The sequence below is a fragment of the Strix aluco genome, chromosome 2 (assembly GCF_031877795.1).
Source record: "Strix aluco isolate bStrAlu1 chromosome 2, bStrAlu1.hap1, whole genome shotgun sequence".
Taxonomy (NCBI): Eukaryota; Metazoa; Chordata; class Aves; order Strigiformes; family Strigidae; genus Strix; species Strix aluco.
In genome coordinates, this window is record NC_133932.1 from 77115809 (window position 1) to 77142656 (window position 26848).

At 37.0% G+C, this 26848-nt stretch overlaps 1 protein-coding gene across 5 annotated transcripts in view; it reads left to right on the plus strand.

The window, feature by feature from the left end:
• FGF14 (fibroblast growth factor 14) overlaps nt 1–26848 on the plus strand; it is a 421004-nt gene that overhangs the window by 225024 nt on the left and 169132 nt on the right. For 2 of the 5 annotated variants that reach the window (XM_074815365.1, XM_074815364.1), the window contains exon 2: nt 15469–15508. The exons of the other annotated variants lie outside the window; for them this stretch is intronic. Coding sequence is in view for 1 of the 2 variants with exons in the window: in XM_074815364.1 (XP_074671465.1) it covers nt 15469–15508 (40 nt within the window). In the remaining variant the exon portion in view is untranslated. The remainder of the gene's footprint in view (nt 1–15468; nt 15509–26848) is intronic. 5 annotated transcript variants of the gene reach the window in all.

Here is a 26848-nt window from a genome sequence, read left to right on the forward strand (position 1 = left end):
GAACCATCTGATATAGCAAATAATTGTTCTTATGAGCCAACAGCTGATAAAAAGGTTTACACTTTTCAAAGGTACATCCAGAAACTAGTTAAAAATGGTTTTTTTTTTTTCCTTTGTTAAGTTTAAATTCTGAATATTTCTGTATTATGTAGATGCCATTTGACAAGTGAAACAAAGATATAGGTTGGGATTGCAAGTCTGCTGTGCTTTTGATCTAACAGAGCATCTGGAAGTTGGTTGGTTGATTTGTTTCTTTGGGAAAATGCTTGTCTTCAGGAGACAGTGTTCTTTGCTTTGTCCATTACATCTCAGAGGATTAAAACCGAAGTTTTTTGTCAGAAATCTGATTCTTGTATTGGTGCAAACATGTGGGTTCACCTATATCAATTAAAAAAAAAATATACAGTCTATCCTTCTCAAATGTTTTAAGTTTGTAATAATACTGCAGATAAATAATTACTGGTTTCTAAAGTAGCCAAGATTTATTTTCAGGATACACCCAGAGGTTTTAGATATATTCTGCTAAACCTTGACAGGCCTCTGTCTGTTGAACTTGTCCATAGACAAGGGACTTAACCAAGAAGTCTCTCCTTCATAGTCCCTTTTCTTGTTAAGGCTGGCAATTCTGTGCTGGATCCATCCAACCTTGTGAAAAGATTTTAGACGTCTGAAACAAATTATGGATGAAAATTATTTTTACTTGCTATTGTGCTTTTTCCTCTCAATTTGCCAGAAAGCAATTGGGGCACAATATAAGAAAAGCTAGGAGTTAGAGGTAAGTAGCCATATACACTGTCAAGAGCATGGGCTTCCAGAACAGCATGAGATTTTCAGCAGTAAAAAGGCCATTATAGTCTATATGCTTTAAGTACATAAAGGACAATGTGCTTTCTCTTACATGCACACTCAGACCAGCCAGTAAAATGCATACTTCTTTTTTTTTTTAAAATTACAAAATACTCATTTGTAAGTATCATCTGTAAAGTTATTTTTGACAAGACAAACGCCTATGAAACTTTTGAAAATGTAGGAATGTTTTGAGAACAGGTCCCATGGTGGTATTTATAGATATTTATATTTATAGAAATTATATTATTTTATAAAAATAATATGATCTTACCACTAATAAAAAGCAAAACAAAACTGGGGTTTTTTTGTTAATTAGGGTTTTTTCTGGGATTTTTTTGCCCTTAACAATGTTTAGCACCATTCTTGCCTACCATTTCATCCATTCCCTTTCTCTGTTTTCCTTATACCTAAAAAGATTTTTTTTCAGGTGGAACTGCACAGGATTGTTTTATATTCAGCAGTGTATTTTGATGAAAGTAATCTGGCTTTATTCCATAGATTAATGGATAAAGTGCCGTCTGTGTCTTCTCATAGTCACTGCATCACTATATGACCTATAGGAGATTGGCCTCTGATTTTTCTCTTCCTTCTGCTTATTTCAAGTATTATTGTAAATAGATGAGTAAATGCAAGCTTGAATTACTGTAAGTTTTCTTCATTCAGCACTATATACATTTAAATGAACTGTTTAACTGCATAATACTTCAATTACATGAAAGAAAATTGGATCACATGCATTTTTAACAAGCTTTTTGTAGTTTTTCTAAAAATGCTCAATCATTTCTATTTAATAACTTGCTCTGAGGTTGTTCCAAAGTTTTATTAACTGAAATTAATCCTCTTAAATATATAAAGTACCATCTCTCAATTTTTGCTCCAGTGTTAAAGTAGATGAATCAAAACTATCCCATGTAATCTTGTACTGTATATGCAGCAAGGTGGAAGTCTGGCTAAATTCCTATAGATCAGTGGATAAAAAGGTATGTAAATTTACATACATAAATTTGGCTTGTGACATGGCTTGTTTTTTTTCACCATCATCATGTGCATGTTTTCTGTTATGTGCCTGTGGTCTTCCTTTCCTTGCTTCCTGAGCAAAGACACTGGGAGAGGGGGTGTACAGAGTTGGGCAGCTGCAGCCGAAGAAGAGGGTGGAGAGTGCACAGAGCAACCTCTGCACTTGCGCAGCCCATCGTCATGTCTATTCTCTTGAATTTATCATTGCCACTTCCCTGTCCAGATAAGAGTGATTTATTCCAAACTGTGTTATCAACAGCGCTTTTATTTTGGTGTTTCCAAGTTCATCTGATATCAAGTAACCGTATCTCTACTTCTCAGAGGCAAAAACATCAGCTAATGTGAAAATGTAAGCGTCACGCTGGCAGTGCAGAAGTTATAATATTCCTTATAGTGCTCTTCTGAATGATATTACCAAACCCCACATAAATGGCATATAAATTACGTGGTTACTGTGGAAGACAAACAATGATTTACTGCTGTGTGCGATGGTGCTTTCACTCATTGTGGGGAGTAGCTGGCTGTCATGATGGTTTTCTGAAATGCTGTAATGCATTTGAAATGTTTCAGACTGTAACACTAAGACGAATAATAATATTGAGTCACAAAACTAAAGGTGGGGAAACAGAAATGTAGATAAAATTGCACATGGGAATTGCTGATATTATCTAGGAATTGAGACTTCTGTTTAAAATATGGTATGTATCACTTCCTCCATAGATATCGCAGCTAATATGTATTTCTAGACAGGTTGATGCAATAAATAATGGTTGCAATTCCAGAGGACCTATTACACTTACCAAAGCTGTTCTCTTGAAAACATTATTTACAAAGTATAATTAACCTCCTGCCTTTTCCTGTTCCTGCTGCATATGAGTAACTGGAACAAATAGCTCTTTTATAATTATCTTCCCGCACTTTCTTCCCTCTCATTTGTCTTAAAAAAATTATCACAACTTTCACTTTTTTATTTGCAGGATTTTAATTTTATGTTGACTTTACCAGAGTCATGAAAAATCGTTTTGTTTGGACATGCCTGCCAGAAGATTGAGGATACAATGACTGAGGGACTTATACAGGGTTTTACCCTCTTATTATTACAGGCAGCATAGCTATCGATTTTTTAAATTGTTCCATGTCAGAAACTGATATTTTTTTCTTCTTCTTCACTACTCTTCTGAGTAAGATGTTCCACAGTATCACTAGTCTGATATTTGAAAGGTGTTTTCTTTCTTCCAGAACTCATTTTCTTCTCCATAATTTGCATTCATATTTTCTTCAGACAATTCTGTTTTAATTTTATCCTGAAGGAAAGTTTAAAAGATCACATACTTTTGAAATATCAAATTTTTCACAAACTCAAAGGAAGAGTAACTAAACTCTTTGTTGATTTTCTTTTCAAAACAAAGCCTCAAATTATTTTTTTTTTTTACAACTATTTACAAGTGTTCAGGCTTCCCACCATTCATCATGGAGTACAATTGCTGTGCAACACACAGTTACAGCACAAAAGAAAGAGCATATGTGCTGTCTCTTTGATATCTATCTTAAATATTTTGCTTGAACGTGAATGTCCTCTGCAAAGTCTTTTTGTGGGGCAAAGGTGACAATTTAGTGCTGCTATTTTGACTGAAATTGCTGGGCATGTATAGATTTGCCTTCCCACCTCTGGTTTCTAGGAGAGATTTAGAGACTGAAAAAAACACATCTGTGGGAGGGGAGAAAGAGGAATAAGAAATAGGTTTTAGAGAATAAAAAAGAAGATGGAAAGGCTATAAAAGGATGGAAGGATGAAAGGCAAGGGGATTATGAAGACAGCAAAAAAGGACAACAGCCATACCCTTTCCCCATTGCAAAAAATCCAGCAAAAAATGAGTAAAGTCATTTGTCTTGTACTATTTGTTAACAATCAACAAATACTTGTTAACAAAGATACTAGTCCTGCATCTCTGGTAACACCATCACTGTGGAAGGGGGAAATCCTGATAGTGATGTGCATGACAGCTGTGGTCGGGACCCCAGATTTAGCTGACACTGGTGGGTCTGTTGTCCTAGTGACACTTGCTGGTTCATTGCCTGACCCTAAGTAGCATCAGGACAAAGTGCAGGGTGGGATAAACCCTCTGATAACTGCTGATTTATGAGGAGAGGTATGGGCAACGAACCACTGAAACTCTGGAGGACAAGGAGTACTCAGATGCTTTTTCCTGTGAAGGTGGTTCTAGACTGTGGTCTCCCCAGCTGCAAGGCAGCAGATTCATACCAGGTTTTGGAGGCAAAGCTTTTAAGGATTTTACATGGATGCAAAATATACCCTGACTAATAGTGTTGAATCATTTTGCATTCTGGAGAATGATCAGGAGTGGCAGATTAAGTGGCTGCTGAGCAGAAATGTGTCTGACTTGTTGTGCCCCTTGGACTCTTACCTTGTTATAATATCAGAGATGCTAACTGGAAACCAGTTCCTTTTCTCTGTCTTTTCCCTCAAATGACTTTGGATGGCGGACAATTGATATCTGTTTTGGAATTTGACCAGTATGGAGGTCTTTATGGTATATAACATAAGTGTTCTTATGAGAAGAAAAATTTCAATTTCTTCTGTTTTCTTCTGATTGTTATTTTTCATGTGAGTGGGGAAAGACATGTCTTGTTTGTATCATATGTTTTGACCAGAAGGAATAACTAAATATTTTTATTCCCTTTATCCTGAGAATAGTAAATTTTTATCATCTGGGTAATTTTCACTCCATAGTAAATTGATTCACTCTATAGTAAAATTATATATTTTTGAAGCTTCATTAAAGACCTTGTATTTTTGCTTTTCATGGTAACAAAGCAAGGAGTACTCTTTAAGCCTCAATCAACAGGAAGAATTTTACAGATAATAAAGTAATCCACTTTCTTGGGTTTTGTTTAGTTGGGTTTTTTGGGGGGTGGGATTGAGAGGTACTTTAAATGAAATTTAAGCAGGTATCACTTCCAGACTTCATTCGGTAGATTTTCTTAATGAGAATATCTTGCTACAATGAATTCAAACCCATCAAATGAGGGAGAGAGCAATTATGAAAGCTGAAGCTGTAGATACTTTTTGGCATTGGTCTGTAAACAATGCTTAGCATAGTGAGAAAAATGGCCAATAGTCAAATTCTTTAAATACAGCGAGTTCTCCTGATTGTTAATATAAAAAGAATTATTATCTGACAAGCTGCTGAGGTTCTACTGTCTTCAGAAATCCTATACAAGAGGCTTTGTAAGGCTGAAGAAGTTGTATTCACATGCTTCAGGTGACTTAACACGTGGTAGTTTCACAGTGGACTGAGTTAGTCCCATGTGGAGACACTGTGTCCAGAAGATTTAGTGTTCTTGGACACGCAGTCTCCTTGAAGTGTAGCAGCATCATCCCTCTATGTCAATAACAGCTGATTTCCTCTGGTCTCAATTTAGGAACAGCTGATTTGTCACTCTTCCTGCTGCCAGCTAAGAGGGACATTTTCTCTGGGAAGAGGGAGATCTTAGTTTTCTTTTTTCTGTTTTTTTTTTTTTTTTTTTTTTTTAAGTAAGCCCCTTTATCCTTAATAGTTATCAAAGAATTTCCTAGCACTATGAGAAAGTGTCAATAAAATCTGGAAACCTTAATTTCATATAGAACATAGTGAAAAATTACTAACTAGGTAGAATTTGGAAGCTTTCTGTTTTCTAGAGCCATAGATAGTAGTTTACAACAGAATAATTTTACTATATTTTACACTGCATTATTAAAAGTGCTTAAACCAAGAGAATGTGCTGAAGCTGAGGCATGTTGTGCAAGCCATTGATTAAGCTGAAATACTGGTTGGAAAAAAAAAACCCTCGTTCATTTATTGTCTTAAATTTGCAGTTGAGTATAATAATTAAACCACTAAAATCTGGATACAATCTTTTTCATAACTGTGGTCTGCTGCCTTTTGATTTTCTTAATAATTATGTGTTTAACTGTGATGATACATACTGAATATTTATCCATGTGATGATTTGTAATGTGAACCTACAGCAACCTATATCCTAGTATAACTTCTTGCATATGTGTAAGTACAGAAGAGATTTCTTTGAATCAGCGGGGGGTGGGGGGGAGGGTGGTGGTAAGATTTAGCATGTAAGATGTTAGCTAAAATTCTCAGCTGTTCTTCAGTGATGATATTGCTCTTCTCCTGAGTTGAAGTGTTGGATGTGGTGTGTCTTCATATTACAAAAATAAGTTCCTAGTTCTTATGGATGTGTATGTAATTGATTGACTACAATCAGATCACTCAAAGAAGAAAATTGTTCATTTCTATTTATTTGCACAATATTTATCTTTTGTAGTTTGAATCACGTATAAACTGGAAGATGTTTCACTTCTGATATTTTAGCTAAAATATTCCAGCTAATGTGACTGAGAGTTGATGTTATTAAATTAGGGATTTTCCTTTTTGGGTGGTATAGTTTTTTTTCAGGTTACTTTACATCTTTTGAGACACAAATGGTAAAACAGAACAAGTGATGTTATTTTCTAAACCAGCTAAGACTCTCAGATGTTTCTTTAAATTGAATTCCAACAACTCATGGTATCTTGAGAAGTGCTAAGAGTCCTTCAGGCTTTGCAGGGAGCTCTTCAGTTTGCAGGACCTGACTCCTTGAGCTAAGAAATGCATATCCTCTTCCAGGCAGCTCCCAGTGCTGCATGCCTTGAATTGCACGGCATTGACTCTGTTCAGGGATTATTTTTCCTTTCTGGTGATTGCATAATGCTGGATTAAATCCAATTTTGAGTCCTTGCTGTGGTGAGAATATTCCAAAATGTTCTTGGGATAATGTCAGAAACCTGAACATTTGAGCAGGGTAATGGATTTGTCCCTGGCTGATTGAGTATCAGTCACCTGCAGAAATTTGAAGGAGTCTGTGGATTGTGTGGGCTGGGATTTCCCTGGCTGTCAACTGCTAGAGGTCAGGAATGGAGATTACTGTCATCCTGAAAAAATGTGTCTTCTGCTCCTCTAAGCAAACCCCACAAAGAGAATGGGAGGAGACACTGCTGGCTTCAGAAACTCATGACAAGCAGTGACAGGTACCATTTCCTATACTGCTACATGTCATCTGGCTGGCTGTTAGTGTTCTCTGGTATGTAAACAATGTTCTTACATGAGAAGTAAGACAGAAAGTACACACCGCACATGCGTGAGCGTGCTGGACTCTGCCATTCCCAGGTGTTTACAGATGTCATCCATTGCCTAATGATGGGCAGGTTTAGGGGGAGCAGTGTTACAGGGCAGGGAGGATCGCATACATCTTGGGGTTCATTTGTGGGAATATGGACAGCTTGCCTTTGGGCAGCTTTGCTGCAGCAAGTTTATCATGTGTATGATTACTATGTTGACTGATATGAAATCAAATTTTGTTGTGCTTGTCTTACTTGTCAAGAAATTTTGAGACTCTCTGAGGTGGAAATCCATTCAAAATTTTTTCCATGAACAATTTCATACTGTGATGTGAAGCCAGATTAAATTATACTGTTTTGAAGGGCAACTGGTTAGGAAATTAAAATCTTCAATCAGTCTAGGGTAATAAAGTATTTAACCCAGATGAGTCTTTTGTTGTACATATTAGGAACTATCCTGTTTTATTCACTTGATAAATATATTTTGGTTTTTAGTAGTTCTGAGTACATTTAAGTGAGCAGATTCTTGCCTTGTATCTTAATTTGATTACATCTTATACTGTCTCTTCCTTATTATTTCACAAAAGTTAAGAGGGTGTGTAGCAGGCTGTATCTTTTTTCCACTTAAGATGTTTGCAGATCTGGACATCATGCTGGAAAATACATTTAAGGTCCAAATTAACTCCAGTACCATTAAGGTATTTTTTCACTTGGTATTAGTGGAAGAAGACTGGGTTTCCTAAACCAGATTTTTCTTCTTCTAAACACCAGTAAGATACTCCAATTTTATCTAGCTATCAAAATAAGACATCATCTTTTTTGAAGATGCTAAATATGTCAGTTGCTAAGCATTTTGGAAAATCTTTTTTAGGTACCTGAGTGGAAGCTGGGCATTTAGAAAAATAATCTACCAAGCTTTTCTTAATGGCTCTTTCTGAGGCTAGCATGTAGAGGAGATAGCTCAGTATTCGTTTATTCACTCATTGGAGAGCTATTGCAGAACCAAGTGAATGTGTGCAAATCTAGTCTGTAATCGCTAGTCTTACGTGGCAAGATACAACTTATGAAGGGTGAGTCATACTTATTGTAAAAAGAAGGGACTTTAAAAGGTACAGGAGACAGGTAGGCACTTCATTTTTCATAGAGTGTGCAGTTTATCTTTCTTTCCTTTTGAGCCCATTCTTGAGATTTTTCAGTAGAAGAACCAAGGCTTTAAAAAAAATAAATAGATTAGGAAATAAACAAGACATTTGTCATTCTGTACAATGTGCTGGACCCACAACAACTGCTGATGCAAGTCAGGTACCACTCAACAGCTGTCTTATATGCAGACTGGACAAAATGCCAGCCCTGGATTCAAGCTGTTACAGCCTAGCATAATGTGTTCTTATTGCTTTAGCACATAATATTCTTTAAAGAAAAAGTTAATAAGCAATGCACTAAGGGGATATAATCAACACTTCCACAACTGATGTTAGTCAATTTAGCTCCTATTCTAATGCTTGAAGGGGTACAAGTTTTAAAAACGGCCCAGTTGTTACATGTTAGAGAGAATTATTGTAGCATATGAAAAGACCTCAGTATTCAAATGGAGTTCTACAACCTTAAGCATTTAAATGCTGTGTCTAAATGTATAGATGTATAATTTTTATAGATTCTAAAAACTATTTTAGGTAGTCAGAATAGTGTGCTGTGGGACCTACAGAAATACCAAGATTTCTAGAAAGACATTGAAGTGTCATTTATTTACCTGTACTCTACTTACTATGTGGACATTTCTTTCATGTATTTCTTCTTTTTAAGACTAATTGAATGCTCTTAAAATCTATTTTCAGCTCTTTTAATTGTCTGCTTCCCTCTTCTGTTAATTACCTTCTATTTCCGTTTCCATCACCCTTTCTCCTCCAGGTTAGGTATCTTGTCATCACCCCTCTTGACTTCCATGTAAAACCTACATATAGCACTTTATCTTCTCATCACGTGTTCTTGATCTTCTCTTTTATAAAAGCTTTTGCAGCTGTTTTCTAGAGGATTTTCTCTTCTGTCTTTTGTGATGGACATTGTATGCTATTCACTGAAGTTTGAAGTTTTTTTAGTATTATTGTAACAGATTCACACTTAGGTTGCTGCTTTACATTAGAAAGTGTATAATTCATTGTGTAGTCTCCAACAAAAAAAGTATGTTTATATGGGCAGCAACTCAAAATATTACAAATAAGTGTCTTTATCTTGAGGCACAATTAGAGAAGCAAGTAGTCTTTTCAGAGAAATGCTGGACAAATAGCCACAGCTGAACAGCTTTGCACAGAGATTTTACAGTTACACCTGTTACTTATACTGCAGTAGTACCACAGAGGCCCAGTTATAGTCCAGAAACCTACTGTGTGCTGTAAAAACTGAGAGCAAAGTTGATTCACATGCTCTAGCTTTCATACAACTGAGGAATGACATCCTTCCTCAGGGAAGCATCTCTCTTAAATGTGTCAATGCAGCAACTACAACAGGTCAGTTGTAATCTGATATTATTCTACTATTTTTCTGATAAACCTGGTAGAGTAATATAAATAACTTTTTTTCCCTGAGTTTCTGGTGTTCCTTGCAGTTCCCACAATCATGTCCCATCAGACCTGTACTTAACTACGGTGTTTATATCCTAGGGAATTCATGCTATCTTCTTTTCTTCCCCAAGTCACCTTGAACATAATTGTCTTCTTGTGCAAATGGCTTAAAATAATAAAAATGGTATTGTCAAACTGTAATTGTTTATGAAGCAAACTTGGAATAGCAAAAGATGCTGATTTATAAATAAAATAAACTAATTTAATTATATGGCTGCATTTTTACAGCTGGTACTTGCTTGGCACATTGCCTGTCTACAGTACAGTGAGTGATTAACTGTTGTGACTAGAGAACAATTATTAATTACATTGCAATTTGTGAGCTGTTATATGCATATCTATTAACTTTGGTTGTGCTATGAAGGCTGTTGGGCCAGAGGAGGTTAGTTACCTTTCTAAACAACTATGAAATATCTACAGTGCACTGTATGCTCCAATACGTGAATTTATAGTGAGCTATCTAGTACATATGCCTAACTGACCTAGACGATAAATAGCCAGACTAGAATCTTTTCACCATTGTTTTCACTATGAGGATAACAGTTAAAGTAAAAAGACTCTAGAGAAACAAAATTGTGTGGCCTTGTGAAGGTTGCTTGCATGTCCGTCTGAAATTTATGAAAAATGTCCAGTCTCCTTCATTTAATAAATGTTACCATTATAGAGATATGTACTTTTTCACATTTTTGAGCAGTATCTGTATAGGACTAAAGGCCTGAAAACTGAACTCCATGCTCTCATTTAGTAGATAGTTCCTTCCTTCCTTCCTTCCTTCCTTCCTTCCTTCCTTCCTTCCTTCCTTCCTTCCTTCCTTCCTTCCTTCCTTCCTTCCTTCCTTCCTTCCTTCCTTCCCTCCTTCCTTCCCTCCTTCCTTCCCTCCTTCCTTCCCTCCTTCCTTCCTTCCTTCCTTCCTTCCTTCCTTCCTTCCTTCCTTCCTTCCTTCCTTCCTTCCTTCCTTCCTTCCTTCCTTCCTTCCTTCCCTCCTTCCTTCCCTCCTTCCTTCCTTCCTTCCTTCCTTCCTTCCCTCCTTCCTTCCTTCCTTCCTTCCTTCCTTCCTTCCTTCCTTCCTTCCCTCCTTCCTTCCTTCCTTCCTTCCTTCCTTCCTTCCTTCCTTCCTTCCTTCCTTCCTTCCTTCCTTCCTTCCCTCCTTCCTTCCTTCCTTCCTTCCTTCCTTCCTTCCCTCCTTCCTTCCTTCCTTCCTTCCTTCCTTCCTTCCTTCCTTCCTTCCTTCCTTCCTTCCTTCCTTCCTTCCTTCCTTCCTTCCTTCCTTCCTTCCTTCCTTCCTTCCTTCCTTCTCCAACATCTAAGACACTGTTGTGTGGTTATTGCAATACTGTTCTCTATGCTCATCTTTCAGAGATAGCTGAGCCTCACCCAAAGGAATTTTCTGTCCTATTTTTCAGATTTCATCTTAATTTTATTTTCTCATGTCCCTTCTTCTCTCAGACCACAAAATAACTTTCCATACAACAAGCAATATAGCTCCACGAACTTGAAAGTAGGAAACAGAAAGAAAATTTAATAATGGAAGATATAAACAATCCAGTTGCATTCTACCTTAGCTCACTGGCTCTCTTCACACTTGTGCTTCTGAGCCCAAGCCTTTTGCTTCCAAATGACAATGGTGTGCTCAGGCATGAGGTGTATCTCTTTTTGTACATGCCTTAAAGATAGCTGAGGGGGAAAAAAAATCATATTCAAACTTTTGTCAGTCTTATTGGCCCACATGTCACAGGTTACCTCTGTCTCTTGGAGAAGTGGGAAAATTACGTTGTATTAGCTCTGAGCACTGCACGTTGTCATAGAAATATCCAGCATCACTGACATCCTGCAGAGCAGTCGGTTAGTTGTAGCTGTCTCATTTCCTCAGTCTACTTCTCAATGACCCAGGGTTCATTGGTTGTTTGTTTTGGTTTTTTTTTTTCCTCTTTTTTAAAAACTTTTCCCCTCCTATGCCAACAGGCTTTCAAGGAAACCAGGAGTTCCAGTATTTGAATGTTATTTTCAGGTGTCTTCTGCTTGAGCTCATGCTAAAATGTAGGCTGCAGATATAGCTGAGCATAGTCTCTTCAGAATTTTGGGAGAAATTTCCATTTCTGCTTTTTTCTTGTTAAATCATTAAATGATGTCTTAGTAGCCTTTTTTTAAGTCCTTGTATGTTTCTAGCTCTAATTCATTTCCCCCCAAGTATTCTGTCAGCTTATGTGTTCTTTACAATAGATAAAGCTGTCCTTCATCTCCACTGCCCAATAGGTGGTCTTTTTGTAAGTATTCTTATTATTTAGTCATTCTCTTTTCTAACAGTCATTCACTCCGTAGTCTCTATTCTGTGTACATTCATGATTTGCTAAACAGAGCATGTCCCAGCTAGAAAAGGCTGTTGCTTTTGCAGAAATAGCTTCTTTTCTTTTTGTTTCTGTGCTGCCTGCTTCTGATCCAGCATTACGGCTGTCTTGTACCCAGACCAGTGGGACCTGTTGTTCAAATAATGACATTTATATGGACACAAAACTTTACCAAAAACCCAATTGTTTTGCAGATCGGTAAGAGAACTCCCAAGTGGGATAGTTTTCTTCTGAGAAGAAAAAAAATCTTTCTAGTGATTTTGAGATGAATTTGCAAGAGCCTTTAGGATATGATATTTACCATCAAAAAAAATGGCTAATCCAGATTTTGATTGAGTACAGTGTTTCAACAGGTATTTCCAACATGTTATATCTTTTGTATAAGGAAGCCACCAGTCCCCATAAAGCTTCTTCAACTTCAGTAGAGCTGGTTGGGTTCAAACATTTTTTCGGTAGGAGAAAAATTTCTGTATTTCAGTAACAATACGTTTAACTAAAATAAATGCTTTGGTGATTTTTGCCAAAGAACAAATATTGCACTGTAGGAATTGCTTATATAATTTTTTTGCATGCTTTTCATTCTAAAGGATCTTCCAGGCAGCACAAGTGAATGACATCTCTTACTGTGCTCTCTATGGGTTTCATGGCCATTAACGTGGTTTTGGCGAGAAAATCATATGTATTGTTTGGAATGAAGATGACTGAGTGCAGAGTTTATGGGCCTAAGAGCATTATGCTCATGTTACCAGCACTGTGCAGTGAGATTTGGGCCTTCTTTGGTATTCTGTACTATGTACAGTGTGCAGGCTTTACTTCAGTTAATTTGGGCAGGCACCATGTATCTGACAGCAAACTGCATTTAACGATGATGTAATCTGACTGCTAGGTCTATTAGGATATTCCTGCTGAATAAAAAGTGTATGAGGGAGGGGAGTTTGAACTTGTACGGGAAATCCAAACCTGCTGTCCTCTGTCTTCAGTGGCTGATGTGTGTAAGCAAGACTTGACTGGAGCTCAAGGTCTCAAAACAGGCTCCATAGCCAAAAAGCCAGAATGTGGCCCAGTGCTGCAGATCCTGGTTATACTCCTTGCTGGAATTTCTACCTCAGATCCTTTCTTCTCTGGAAAACATTTCTGTAGGTACAACAGCAGAGGTGCTGTGTCCTCTGGATCTGTAGCAAGATGCTGATTTGAGCCTGCCCGAAGACACTGGTTCAGGTAACCCAGCCATGAACGGCATATTTAGGAAGGCAGACATTACTGGGTATCATAGTAGCTGTATCACTTGCCTGTGTGGAGTAGCTATGGGATCCAGTTTGCCTTGTCCTCCCTAATCCAGTGGGTCATCTGATGATGCTGCATTTTCCTGTTCTTTTGTGACCTGTGTCTTTTCAGTTTTCTTGGCTGTCATCAGCAAATATCTTCTCCTTGCTACCTGGATATAGAAGTTCATAAAGTATTTTGCAGCTACAACAAGGCAAATAGATAATTTATTTTGCTTTCAATCTATTTTAATTGTTCTGTTCCCTGGGACTGACAGAACATTTCTATTTTCTCACAGTTTCTCTGACTCTTTTTTTTCTATATTGGGTTATTTGATCTTCAACCTGCCTTCAAAGTTTGCTTCTGTTCGGTTTACTCTTGGAAAAAAATATGGCCTATAGAAGATGAATATTTCTTTTCAGTCTTATGGATTTTCTTATTCCATCATACTGCTGTTCTCTCTTGCTCTGTCTACTCCCTGTGACTTAATTATATTGTTCTAAAAGAGAGTTCAGAAGGAGCTGGAGAATTTTAACCTTCATATGTTCAAACCTTTGCATCTGGTGTAGATAAATTTTTTATAAAGACCTTTTTAAAAAAAAAAAAATCACTCTTTAAAGTTTGCAAGCTTCCCAATACTGTTACAATTATTCCAAAATGTACAGCTTAGTTACGTTCCGGTTCCTATAGCTTAGTGAATGAACTGTAGCTTCTGTGTGAACTGATATAGAGGAATGATTGATATTTTTCTAAAGAACAGCTCTTTCATAATCCAGAACCAGCAGTTACAAGAAACATGTGTTTAAGGTGTCAGAAAACTGCAGTTCTAAAGCTTGTCCTGTTGTAACATTTGACCAGTTAATGCATGAGTATCTAACTCCACCTCTCCTCCCCTTTCTGGCTTAGTTGCCTACTTACACTTTGAGATTTAAATGTGTGTAGAAACAGTGACATAACCTCCTGCAGCAAGGTATGTATTTCAACAGATATTCTTTCAGTCCTCTTGAACTTACCTACAACCAGCTTTGACCCACCTACCTCATCCTGTTTAGAAGTAATTCCATCATATTTGCCTTATAGCTACAACATCAGTTTCTCTTTATACTTTTAAGCATTGAAGCTGTTTTACATCTGTTGAGCTCTCTTATTTTAGGATAATTTTGTTATCAAGTGATCTCTGAAGTTATTTGGTGTTAATTCCCCTTTCCAGTAAGATCATCAAAAAACACTTCTTAGTGCTCAAGAAGTTTCTGTACCTGCTGTACTCGGGATACAACTTGCCAGACAATAAGGAAAGGGTAGTCTGTATTTCAAAACCTGGATATTCCAGATTTTCTGTAGAGCCCTCTTATTTGCTTCTACACAAACACCGCTGGAGTCAGACTTCATCATTTTTCTGAACTGACTACTTCCAGATGAAGTTGTTTGTGTAGTGTGTGTTGCTTTTCTTCAGTTTTCAGCAATATATATGAATTGTTATACCTCTTAGTTTTCTTAAGAGCCATCAGATGTACTTGCATCTTTCCTAGAACACACTCACGTGAAGAAGAGATCTATTTTATTCTATGAGAATGAAAGTTTTTAGTAACAGTTGAAATAAGCATTGCTTGGTGCTGTCAAGACACTCCACTGGGTACAGAAAAACCTTAGATGTCTCCCTGTTCATGAGCCATGTGTTGGGAGCATTTTAATCTTCTAGACCAAAGGACTAGAGGCAGCAACATCTGCTATATACAGAGCTGAGATTTGATCCTTGATACAGTTCTTGCCACTATTGTTATCAACAAGATTTATTGCTTAATCTGGATGATTTTGAAGAATTCCTCAGGCTCGCAATTAAGACGACCCTATCTCCCAATTTCATTTCTTACCACTTCTGCTTGTTGTATGGAATCTTGTTTTGTAGGATGGGAGGAGACAGGACATACAGAAGTGTAAAATTACATACTAGTAATTGTGTTTGTGATAGTCTTGTTTTCTGCCATCCTATCTTCCTCCCTCTTTCCCCTTTTTACATTATACTGACTTTCTCTATAATAGTGTATTTCCTAATTCTACAAAATTTGTCCTATTTTTTTAATGACTACAAGGGGGAGAAAGGGTGGAAGTTTGCTGTATGTAATACCCCTGTGATTGACAGTCTTTTTGCCTCCTGCTTCCTAGTAGGTAGATAACGCTTGCTGTATGGGATCTTGTTTTGTAGGGTGGAAGAAGAGGGAGGACTACAACAAACACAAATAGTGGTATGTAATTTTCCCTTTCTCCTTTGTCTCTCCCTACTTACCAGTCTTAACACAGAATGTGCTCAATCATATGATGATGCCTTGTACTGCTATTTGCTGCTTTTTATAAAAACACATCTTCCCAGTTTTTGTTAGTTAATTGCCTGAAGCATTTTAAGAAAGAATACAAATGAGATATTATGTACAACACATGGGTAGTGGGTCAGATTGTGCACATTCTTGGCCACAATGTGACTGAACTTAAACTGAGCAGGTTCTATATCCCATTGCAACATCTGAAGTCTTCTAGTCATCCATTGTCTTTTAAAATATTTAACAGGGTATTCTGTGTGGGATTTTGGAGAAAACAGCTGTGATGGGGAAAGGGTAATCATCCTTCTATTTGAAATAAAATCCACTACATGAATAGAGCGTGCTATCTTTTTGAAAAGCTAATACTGTAGAGCTGATAGAGAACTGCCTGATTTTCTGGGTCAAGTTTCATCAAACTATTGTAAACTTAAATTCTAGTTGCAGAATCTTAATTAGTTTGAATAGCACAGGGAGATGGTACCCAGCCCTGCATAACATGTGCGTAACGAGGTTAGAGGGATTTTTCTCAAAAAATTAAGGGGAAGATTGCTGTTAGACAGAGGAGTTGTATTATTTCTAAGGGTAGGACAGCACTTTAAAAAGTACCGTGTTGTGTAGTGTTTGAACATTTCACTCAAAATCACTGAAGTTATGTTGAAGATGTTGTAATTTGGTTTTGGTTTGGGGATTTTTTTCTGTCATAAGGCTCACACTTTTGCCCTCTTGTTAAAATGGTACAAACTGGTAGTGTTTATCAGGCAGATATATAAAGCATCATAGCTGCAGCACAAAAATTATGGGAAAAATGCTTTATTCAATTCAGTTATCAAAAGGAGTAAGGAAAAGCAAATGAAATGTCAAAAACTTGTTTCAAGGAAGATACCATCTTCAGTAGACTAATTTTTCTTAGTGTTGTTCTAGGTTGTTGGTGCACTATTGACTGAGAAGGAACATGTCTTCCCAGTGAATCATTCCTAGTTTCTATGACACCCCTAAGATCTGCATAGTACAGCTACAGCAAAAAACAAGTAATAGTTTCAAGTTCTGAATAGCTGTGATAATTATGAAACAAAAGCTGCATTTGTATTTGCCATGATGATCGTAAAGCTTTTCCATTTCAGTTGGAAACAAGAACAAAACCTGGTAAATCCTCAACAGAGTAGTGAATTTGCAGTCCTCTTGGTAAGGGCACATTGGGGATCAGATCTTGTACATTAACTGATCTGCACAGATTGTGTGTCAAGAAAGTAAATGGAAAATGTGGAATAAACTTTATCTGTTTGATACTCAGTAAAACAGAATCTTTTTTTTTTTTTTTTCCCTCTGAAGACAATAACCTGTTATAATGGATTACTTTAATCCTCAGCATGCTGTTGTTTATGGACTGACACGATGCCTATGGTCAGGATAATGCTTTTCTTTCTACTGTGAAACTAGAAACAAATGGGTTTTGGATTATCTGTTTGTGCTTGGTCCATTTAAAAGGAAGTTCAGCCTTCCAGTGGATTCTTCCCAGTCTAGGGTAAAACCTAAATTCACTTTGTCAACATGGAGCAAAAGTACTCCATCATGCTGGAAAATGAGTCCCCAAAGTGTATTTTATTTAACTAATAACTGCATGTTGTGGAAAAATGTGAAGTAAGATGATAGAGAACTAATTAAGATGTAGAGGTTTTTGTACTGTTGGCATTTGGAAAAAAAGTTAATTGCATTTATTCCGAGGTTCATAACATTACCATTAATTTTCATGATAACTTTATTGCGTAGACATGACATATTGAATAGAGCTGTCTGTTTGACACAAAGTGCATGGGCTACTAAGATGTCAAGAAAAATGCCACTTTAAAAGCATCAAAAAGATGTGTAATTGCTGTGGATTAAGTTTTACTTGAGCTGAGAGCAGAGGGGGTTGCTTTTCTTTTTTTCTTTTTTTTTTTTTTAATGTGACTGTGATTTATCTTCATAACCATCACAAAACCTGCAAATATGAGAGCCGCCTTCTCCCCATGCAGCCTAGAAGGTTATCCATTTTAATTTCAAGAGTTGTCCTTGGCATATAGTGGAGTGGCCACCACCTCTGGGTTATACTGGTACATGTTATCTTTATCTCAGTACTATGGATAAAAGGTATTTCAGTGGGAATGGGTGTAGAATAGTGACTCTTTTACCAGCTGAACTGGAGAGGAATAGTGGAAGTGGGGACTCCCAGAGAGTCCTTGGTATCTCTGCGGCACCTAGAAATCCTGGTTAGCAACAAAGACTCCAGTATCTGTTTTGGCTGAATTGTGAATGTAAAACGTATGTTGCAGCATGTCAGTCTTGTATTTGAGTGTTTCCTGCAAGCAAAGTTTGCAACAACCCTCCTAATGTGATGAAGTATATACAGCAATTTGCTAAGAATACAACAAACCTTTTTAAGCAAAGCTGTTCTATGGACATAAGTAAATACTTACTAGCAGGTGTGTGGGCGTATTTTCTGCCATTTGCTAGATTTTTGTAATTTTTCTGTTATAAACAATGAAAGGCAACACTTACAAATACTGAAGGGTAGATTTTGAGAATGGATACTCACATGTATTTTAAAAAATAACATTTCTTGGTTCTTCAGTAATATTGATTTTTTACAATATGAATTAGAAAGATGGCATGGCTTGAATTGCTTCAGTACCTGAAAACTGCTATTCAGGTGTAACAAATCAGATTAATAGTAGTTCTGTGTTCATGCCTGTTTATTTTGCAGCTGGGGTATGCTTTTGGCTGGCTTTTCTTTGACCCATAGCTTATAATTTTCTTATTTTATGCCAAATATATTACGTTTATTTTACCATTAATAGAATGATTGTTGCCTCTAAAATTATTTCTGGTGTCCTCTGGTTTTCATCTTTTAGCCTATAATTATTATAACAAGTCTATATATATGCTTATCCAGTTTTTCTGCCTGTTTTGAGCTATTTATAGTTCTCATTAGCAGTAGTAAGAGAGGAGATTTCTCTTGTTAAACACTGAGATGGGATTCTGGAGGTACTGTGAAGAGAAAATTGTTAGTCATGGACTTGATGTCCGAACAAAATAGACTTCAGCCGAAGAAAAGCAGCAGTCCTCTTATGCATCTACTTCCCAGGGAAGAAGAATCACCAAAATATTATCTTTCCTGAGACTGAGATGAGGCAAACCTTTAGTGCACATGCAATGAAACCCAAATCATTCTACAATTCTTTCAATCTATGAAATGAATGCCAGTCTAATGCTGCTCAAAAAAAAAATCATGTCTTCATGCCATTGCTTCCTTCATATTAAGCACTTCTGACTTTTGTGAAACCATGTCTGACCTCCACAGCATTGCTGGAAATGAGTGACAAGCAGGGTGACAGTTCAGCCCATCTCCCTTTAGCCTCACTAAGATACAGACAATGACTGTGGGCTGCTTATTCAGGCTCAGTAGAGAGACTGGCCTCATTAGAAACTGATCCTTCCCAACCATCTGACTAGAGTTAGATACCTGTCTTAGCACCATGCTCATGGCTGGGGTGTGGCAAATTGTTACTTCCACATCTCAGTTCAAGAAATTTGTAGCTCTGAGAATTCTGCTGGTATTGTTCATGTGGCTTTTTGATAATTTCTTCTGCATTGTAAATATGTGTATTAAATTTTCTCTCTAAAGGACAGTGGGAGAAGCAACATTTCTCTTTTCAACAGATTACTTTTTTCCCAATGAAAAGAATTATGCACACACAACAGTTTATAACACAAAGAGGGATTAACGATCTCAATAAAAGTTAGATTTCTTTACCTTATAAAAAAGAAAAGAGAAACATTGGACTTTATTCTTTTGCCTAAGGGACTCCATGCTATCACTGTATTTTCTGGTCGGGAAATTGGTAACAGTCTTCCCCAGAGACTATCTAACCTTTACAAAGTTGTCTTACACATGCTAAACTCCTTTAAAAAAATAAAACTAGACATTTAATAGAGAATTTTCTCCTCTGTCCTTTCATAAAAGAATTTATCTCATATTTTATAAATTTGTAGCATATTTCTTCAATAACATTAAAAAAAAAAAAAAAAGAACAGTCCATTGTGAAGGAGGGTAAGCTTGCAGTAATATTAAAAAAAAAAGCTCAACAGATTTTGTGAAATTGCTGTCTGGGAGGTGTATTGAGACCTCAGGCCTGAGAGTTGTTGAATCATCAAAGATAACCAGATATTTAGTAATTTCTCTAAGGTAACTTAAGGGGAGTTCTCACTGAGAAATATGACTTATTTGTCATATGTGCAGAACAGGACTCATTATTTTTCAGATTCTTTCTCAAGTGCTCATGTTAAATATGCTTAGTTTAAAACATATCTGTTCTACAAAACAGTAAAACCCTACAGAATCATCCTAGAAATTGAAAGTCATTGCAGTCTCTCAACTCTCCCATTGTGACCAACAATACATTTCTTTCATCAATATATTTCTTGTCAAGCTACATGCTGCTCTCTCCATTGTTTCCAAATGCCAGCCTAAGCTACTACTGTCAATTCCTTTCTTTTTCCTGAAAACATTTACTCTCAGGGAAAAAAAAAATCACTCTGAGGTAGAGATTTGTCTGTATATGAACACACATAGAAAGCAAATTTTTGCATATAAAAGAGTCTTTCTTATATGCTCGCTGCACAGAGCACTCTCTGCTCTTATGCTCTGTACCTGCGAAAGGGGTGTCACAACCCGGACTGGGAGCCAGGGAGTCATAAGAGTTCTGTGATCCCCTTGTGTTAAATTAAGGGGAAACGACACCAAATGACCAGTTAAAATGTTTTACTTGCGGTAGAAAACAATTTAAACGTGAAAAGGATAATAAACAATGTGGTCTCTTATAAATCTATAAGAGGGGAAAAAAAGGAAAGAAAAGAAAAAGAAAGAAGAGAAAGAGAGTCAAAGAAATCTGGTCACCACCCCTGGATCCAGCATTGTCTCAGGTCTGGTAGGTTGGGTGGTGGGTGCACACACAGCAAAGATCTGTTGCCTTTTAAGTTCATCTTATCGGCTGATTAGCATACTAGATGAGGAGGGGCAGGTATTCCATAAACTCATTTCCATGAGAGATGAGGAAAAAAGTGGAGCATGGGTTCTGTGCATACATTGAGGGGGAATGGGGTGCACCACCCCTTGTCCAGTTGAGTTGGTAGTTGTACTCACCCTGCCCACCTTTGTTTTTTCCTCAGTTCCCACAGATTTTTGCTGGCTTCCTGCTTCTTGAGCAATCATCCGGCTTCTGGGGCAGAAATGCTCATCTCTTATCAGGCCTGGTCACCTCTTCAGGCTTACACAATGGAGCCAATGATTAGTGGTCCTTGTTCTTGATGAGAAACATTTGGTTTCACTCAGTCCATGTCTCTCCCTTTGAGGCCTATCTAAGGAGTTTGTCAATACAACTGCAAGGGAGTGATGGGTGCATCCTTTGATACACTCCTGCTTCCTTGGGTGACATTCCTTAGACTAATCACAAAGGCCACAGCTTGTCCTTGAGGTTTTCTGTGTCGATTAATGTTTGAGGCATTCCTTCCTTCAGTTCCTTACAGGGAGAAATCAACAGTGGCACATGCTTGGATGAGTGATCTGGAAAAAAGTGGTCCCATGTTTATGTCTGGTCTATACTCTTCATGTACACCAAAGACATAAATAAATATGTGTAAAATGTATCCTAAACTCTGTCATCAGTTTGGCAGTTACCTGTATTTCCCCCAAAACCATAAGGATTATTTGGTTGTTTTTATGTAATTTTGAAGAAAATATCTAATATATAAATCATTTATCAATCAACTAAATTTAATAACCAGATATGCAAAATGGCCAAAGGATTTCAATTTAATTAAATGTTTAGTAGCACCTATATTATTTCTAACTGCAAAATAATGTTTATTTTATATTTGTGATGCAATAATACTCTTTTCTACTTTAGAGCAGAATTCAGAAGAGTTACTGAAATGTCAAAATGTAGACAGGAGGGAGGCCCATGAAAGGGCTCTTGCTTCTATATCTATCCAACCTGGGTCATTGTCAGTACATATTTGGTATTTTGCTATTCTGAGTTCTTACCTTATTTATTTGACCTAATAACTGTGATTATGTTATCTCCATTTGACCCACTGAGTATGGAATGTTAAACATGTTTATTAAGTGTATTAGAGTCAAACGATTTACCATAGAAACCAAAGGTTTCCGAGTCTTCATGTGATATTCTTGGAACCTGTCGTATTAATAATGGAGTTCGTTTTGTCATCTGCTTAATGACACTGATTTTCTGTGAAGCAAAGGAGGTGAGACATAGTACATGGTTTTTAAAACATCACTCCTTGAAAAAGTTTGAAAAATAAACCTTCTCTGTCAAAGGCAAGAGGACAACTTATTAGCTTTGTAACTCAATCATTTTTTACTCTGCTGCTTATCCCCTTCATTAAGATACCAAAATCACATGACTGAATTTACAGAGATTCTGACGGGGACTCTGCAAGTCAATAGGAGCTGGGGCAGTCAACCCTCTAAAAATAAGTGGCCTGATTTTTATACTTTGGAGGAATTTTCACTCAAGCAAGAAAATTGTCACAGCCAGATGGTGATGGAAGCATTACTACAGCAAGAGGATGTTAACAAAGATGCACTCAGCAAGGCAAATTGTTACCATAGTTACAGGATGCTAAGCATTTTCAAATAAATAAATAAATAAAATTAGACTGTATTATTTAGATAGCTCAATGGCAAAAAAATAATTTTGCATGATTTTTCCTTTTTGAAATTGATGTGTTTTTTTTCTACATTCTGCTTAAAACTTTGTTGCAACACTCTCTTGCTGACTAGGTACATTTCTTTCTACCTAAATACCCTTATCAGCTGTATTTATTTTTTATTCTAGAATAAATCCTGGTACTTACTGCCTTTCCTTTCTCCATTCTTCCGACATATCTGTACAACTGAACAAAGCATAATGGTCCATAGGATTTGTAAACACCCTTTAGGCTTCGATAGCAGGATATGACAAGCAGCAAAATTAATGTTGCTGTTGTAACAGCTCCTGAGTGTCCTTAGCCAGTGACTGGCCTCCCACTGTGTTAGTTACCACACAGAGGGAGTTTCCTGGAAATGTGGCTACATTAAAAGGGTATCAGATCTGATCATAGTCACCTTAAAGTGGGACAAATGAAGTCTTAGAGATCAGAAGAGTTTGCAGTATGCAGGAATGTTAAAACAAGCGTACTTTAATACAGGAAGCAGTGGTAGTGTGTTTGGTAGCCACATGGCCAAAGATAGCTCCTTTACTGTTGGAGGGATGTGCTGTGGAAGTTGTGTTTTTTCTTAATGTCTTGTAAAAGTTGTTTGAGCCATACTAAAATCTGCAGAATATTTACAAACATATTTACATGGTGCAGGGAAAGGGAGGGAAAAGCAGAGGAAAGGGAGAATGCGGGAGAATGCTGCTCTTCTTTTGCTAGAAGTAATCATCAGATACCACTTATTTAAACAAAAATTGTGACCTACTAAATCAACACAGAAAAGGTTAAGGTCAGTCTGGCAGGATTTTAAAGGTGAAAGATTTCTCATCTTTACAAATGAGAGAAAATGGAGCTTCTCTTGGCTCCATGGAGCCATTTTTCTGTGTATTTGAAAATAGTGTCCTTACAAAGGCCTGAAAATAGAGATTTGACATGGGCTGATTCTTGAACTAGTTTGACAACTTGTTGGTTTATGTAGGAATTGTGGCAATTCTGCTGCTGTTGGGACCAATTAATTTTCTTTTTAAAGTGTTCACCACCAACCTGAATATATGGAATATTGGTGTTGCTCCCATAGCTGTGCTTTCCTCCCTGCAGGATCACACTGTGTGTTGTATTGGGACCGTCTGTCACTATTTTAAATATTTAGATTAATGATCTAATACTAATCTAATGTCTCAAACAATTAATTGCTCTAGATCTGTAGAAAGGGAGACAAAGAAAAACTGAATTCCTCCAGGAAAAGTTGCTCTCATTCAACTTTTCACTTAAAATATTTTGCAGATCAGGGCCAAATACACTAATGCAGTTCAGGCAAGCAAAGTATTCAGATGTGAATAATCCATGAATATACATAACAAATCATACTTAATTACATTTTGATGTCTGGATAGAAGCCAGTATGTTTTGTCAAGTCTCATAGGGAAACTGCACAGGCTATTTATGCATCATTTCATAAATTGTTTTACCACCATGCTTCATCCTGTTCTTCAGGCATATTTTAAAGCTCACATCTCTTGTTAAGACCAGCATCATATTAAAGAGGAAACACAAATTTCGGTATAAAAGCACCAAAGAATATTCCAGTGAAACCATTTCATTCAGTCCACCTGAAATTTTTTCACATCGTCTTGGATGTTTTTACATTTTTCTTTCAACATAATAGATTTCATCCATTAAGAAGCTGTCAATAGATTACATTTCCAGCTAGGACAAGGGCAAAATCCAGAGGAACTAAGGAAAATAAACTGGTTTAAATACATAAAAACTATGATAGATAAGCCGCATTGTTATTTTAGACACTTACTAAATGCATTTATGTGATGTAGAAATATGTGAGCGTACATTTGTCAGCCTAAAAATCAGACATTTTTTCCAGACATTAACTTTCATGAGTACTTGGTTTATTATGATATGCGTACTTAGTCTTGCTAAGATAATGCTTTGGCTTATTAAAAAATCTATTCTTTTCTTACACATATGTAGCTTACTTCACTGCAAGAGACAAATTAATTCCACTTTATTTGTCGTGCAGGCCTGCAAACCCGAACAAATTAAACAAAGTAAATCTGGCTGAACCAAACAAAATAGTAGGGGGATTTGGAAATGGATGCTAGAACATGACAATGGTATTTTTCTTTTTGATCAACAGTAGTGGATCTGTGCTAATATTAGGTAAATATTGCTGCTGACTCAAACCTGCGTGAAGCCTTGAGGTAAAGGAGGTGTCTCCTCTGGAGTATTTAGGCATCCATGTCATAAGCAGTGCCATCTCTTAGGCTAATTACTTTCTTCTGTGTGCTCATAATCTCCAAAAATGTATGCTTCCTTGGCTGAGGCAGAGAGTCATCCTTCTGCCTTGAGGTTCTCCTCCTGTTGCAGTTGATGTTGACAGAGCATTGCTGGCAAACTGCTGTTTATGCTGTTTATGCTACTTTCCCACTGTCAGTGTTTTTGTGTTCTTCATGAAATAAATTACTTGTCACAAAGGTTGATATCAAATGTCCGGGACTTATTTGTGAATCTTCTTGGAGGGAGTTTCTTTAGTTCTGCTCTGATGGCAAGTGGTCTTCTGTTTGATGTTATACACATGATTTAAGTGACCTTCTTTTGGTGTTATACACATGATTAAAATAGTTTGCAATGAAAATGAAGTTTCATCCATCACAAATAGCCGCAGTTGAATTGCGTTATCTAAAATTATTACTTAAAAAACCCACTTTAACCACTTTGGAGTAAAGAAAAGTTGAAACTGGAAAATGGATGATCAGTAATCTATGGATATATTTGAGGGCTCTAGAAAGTATATGACCTGCAGGACACTTGCATCAATAACAGCTTTGGGCTTCTTGGCTCCTTTGGTGGCAGCAAGGGGGATGGTGAAGGAAGAGGGAAGATGGGAAAGTAGGCCTATATTTCTTTTTGTTTTCTGGGAACTTAGACTCTTAAATAATACCAGTAGGTGCCACAAAAATAATTTTTATAGATATTTTTAATTTAGGCAATAGATTTTAATTTGTGTTTTACCAGACAGTGTTCTCATCATTTATTTGATAAATACCAACTGTTTAATCTTCATTTGCAAGGAAGATTCAGCAAAATTTGTTCGTATTTAAAAACCTCACTTTTGTGGAAGGAATATAGATCAGATAAATGTCTACATTCATATTGAGCTGTTTCTATTGAAAACCAAGTATAAAAGAAAATACATTTTTGTTAAATATTGAAATTTATGTCACATATTTTTTTTTATTCCCTATTTTTTTGTTATTGTAAAAACAAAACATTGCTTTGGTTTTTTTTGTAGTTCTGCTGTAACTCTAGCTGTTCAAATCTTTTACTTACCATCATCAAAATCTCGCTAAGTGTTAGAGGTTTAACCTAGAATATTTGTGTAGGAAAGTAGGGCTCACTTGCTCTCAAAACATGAAATGTGGGGTCATAGCTTGGCTGCAGAGTTGAAAGAAAACTTGCATTTGCCTCACTGTGACATTGGTTTGTATTTTTTGTGTCATCAAGCTCATTATATGTACTTATGCTTTCGAAATATTAGCAAAGTGCATTCCCATTCATTGAGGCACAATGCATAGAGACAACTATGTCATTAGAATAACACCTCCTTGGAAACCAGGTCCAAGCTGTAGTCCAAAGAAGCTCTTCTCAGCTTTCATTTAACATTGAGGGGACTTAAATTCTATAGGGGCACTTTTCTTACCCCAAATACCTCAAATTTTGGTTTAGTGCATATCAATAAGCACTTTCTTGTCAACAGATTGAGGCAACCTGATAACAAGCTCATGGCTAGGGGTGGGTGGGACATGGGATGGCAGCACCTCCTGCACCAGAGCCTCAGTGTATAGGACCCATGCAGAAGGAGCTTCTGTCCAAAATGTACCTAAGGCTTTCTCTTGAAAGGAAGGGGAGACAGGAACCAGACTGAGCTCTGTCAACTGCATAACAGAGTTTAAACCATTTTAATTCATCTGGGCAGACCCGAGCCCCAAATCCACTCGGGGTGATTCTGAGGAATTGTACTTGCAATAGGCTTGTAGGACTCCAAAGGTGAATTACCTCTGACAGTGAAAATGGGGTAGTCTAGAATAGTTGATTAAAAAAGGACCGTCACCTTTCTCAAAGATGTTCAAGCTATATGCTTTTAGGAGAGAGGAGTAGGCTTTGGACCTTTGAGGAGATTTTTGGTAATCATTGGATCCCCTGAAGAGAAGTGTCTTCTTGCAGTGTTCTGGGGGTAGGCGACTCCATCATCATCATGCTCCTGGTTGCTCACCCTCACCATGTGTTTTACAGACAACCTTACTCCATGTCTTAGGATCCTGGGGTCTGTCCTGGGGTTAGACAGGTCTCCCAGTGTTGCTGTGAATAAGGTATTGAGCAAACCACTTAGGCACCCAGTGTATTGTTTTGGCCATACTAGTAGATTACTTTGACCTACTAGATTTTGGGTTTACTAGCCTTTGTGTTTAGGCTGCATAAAGATCCATGGAAAAATCAGCCTGA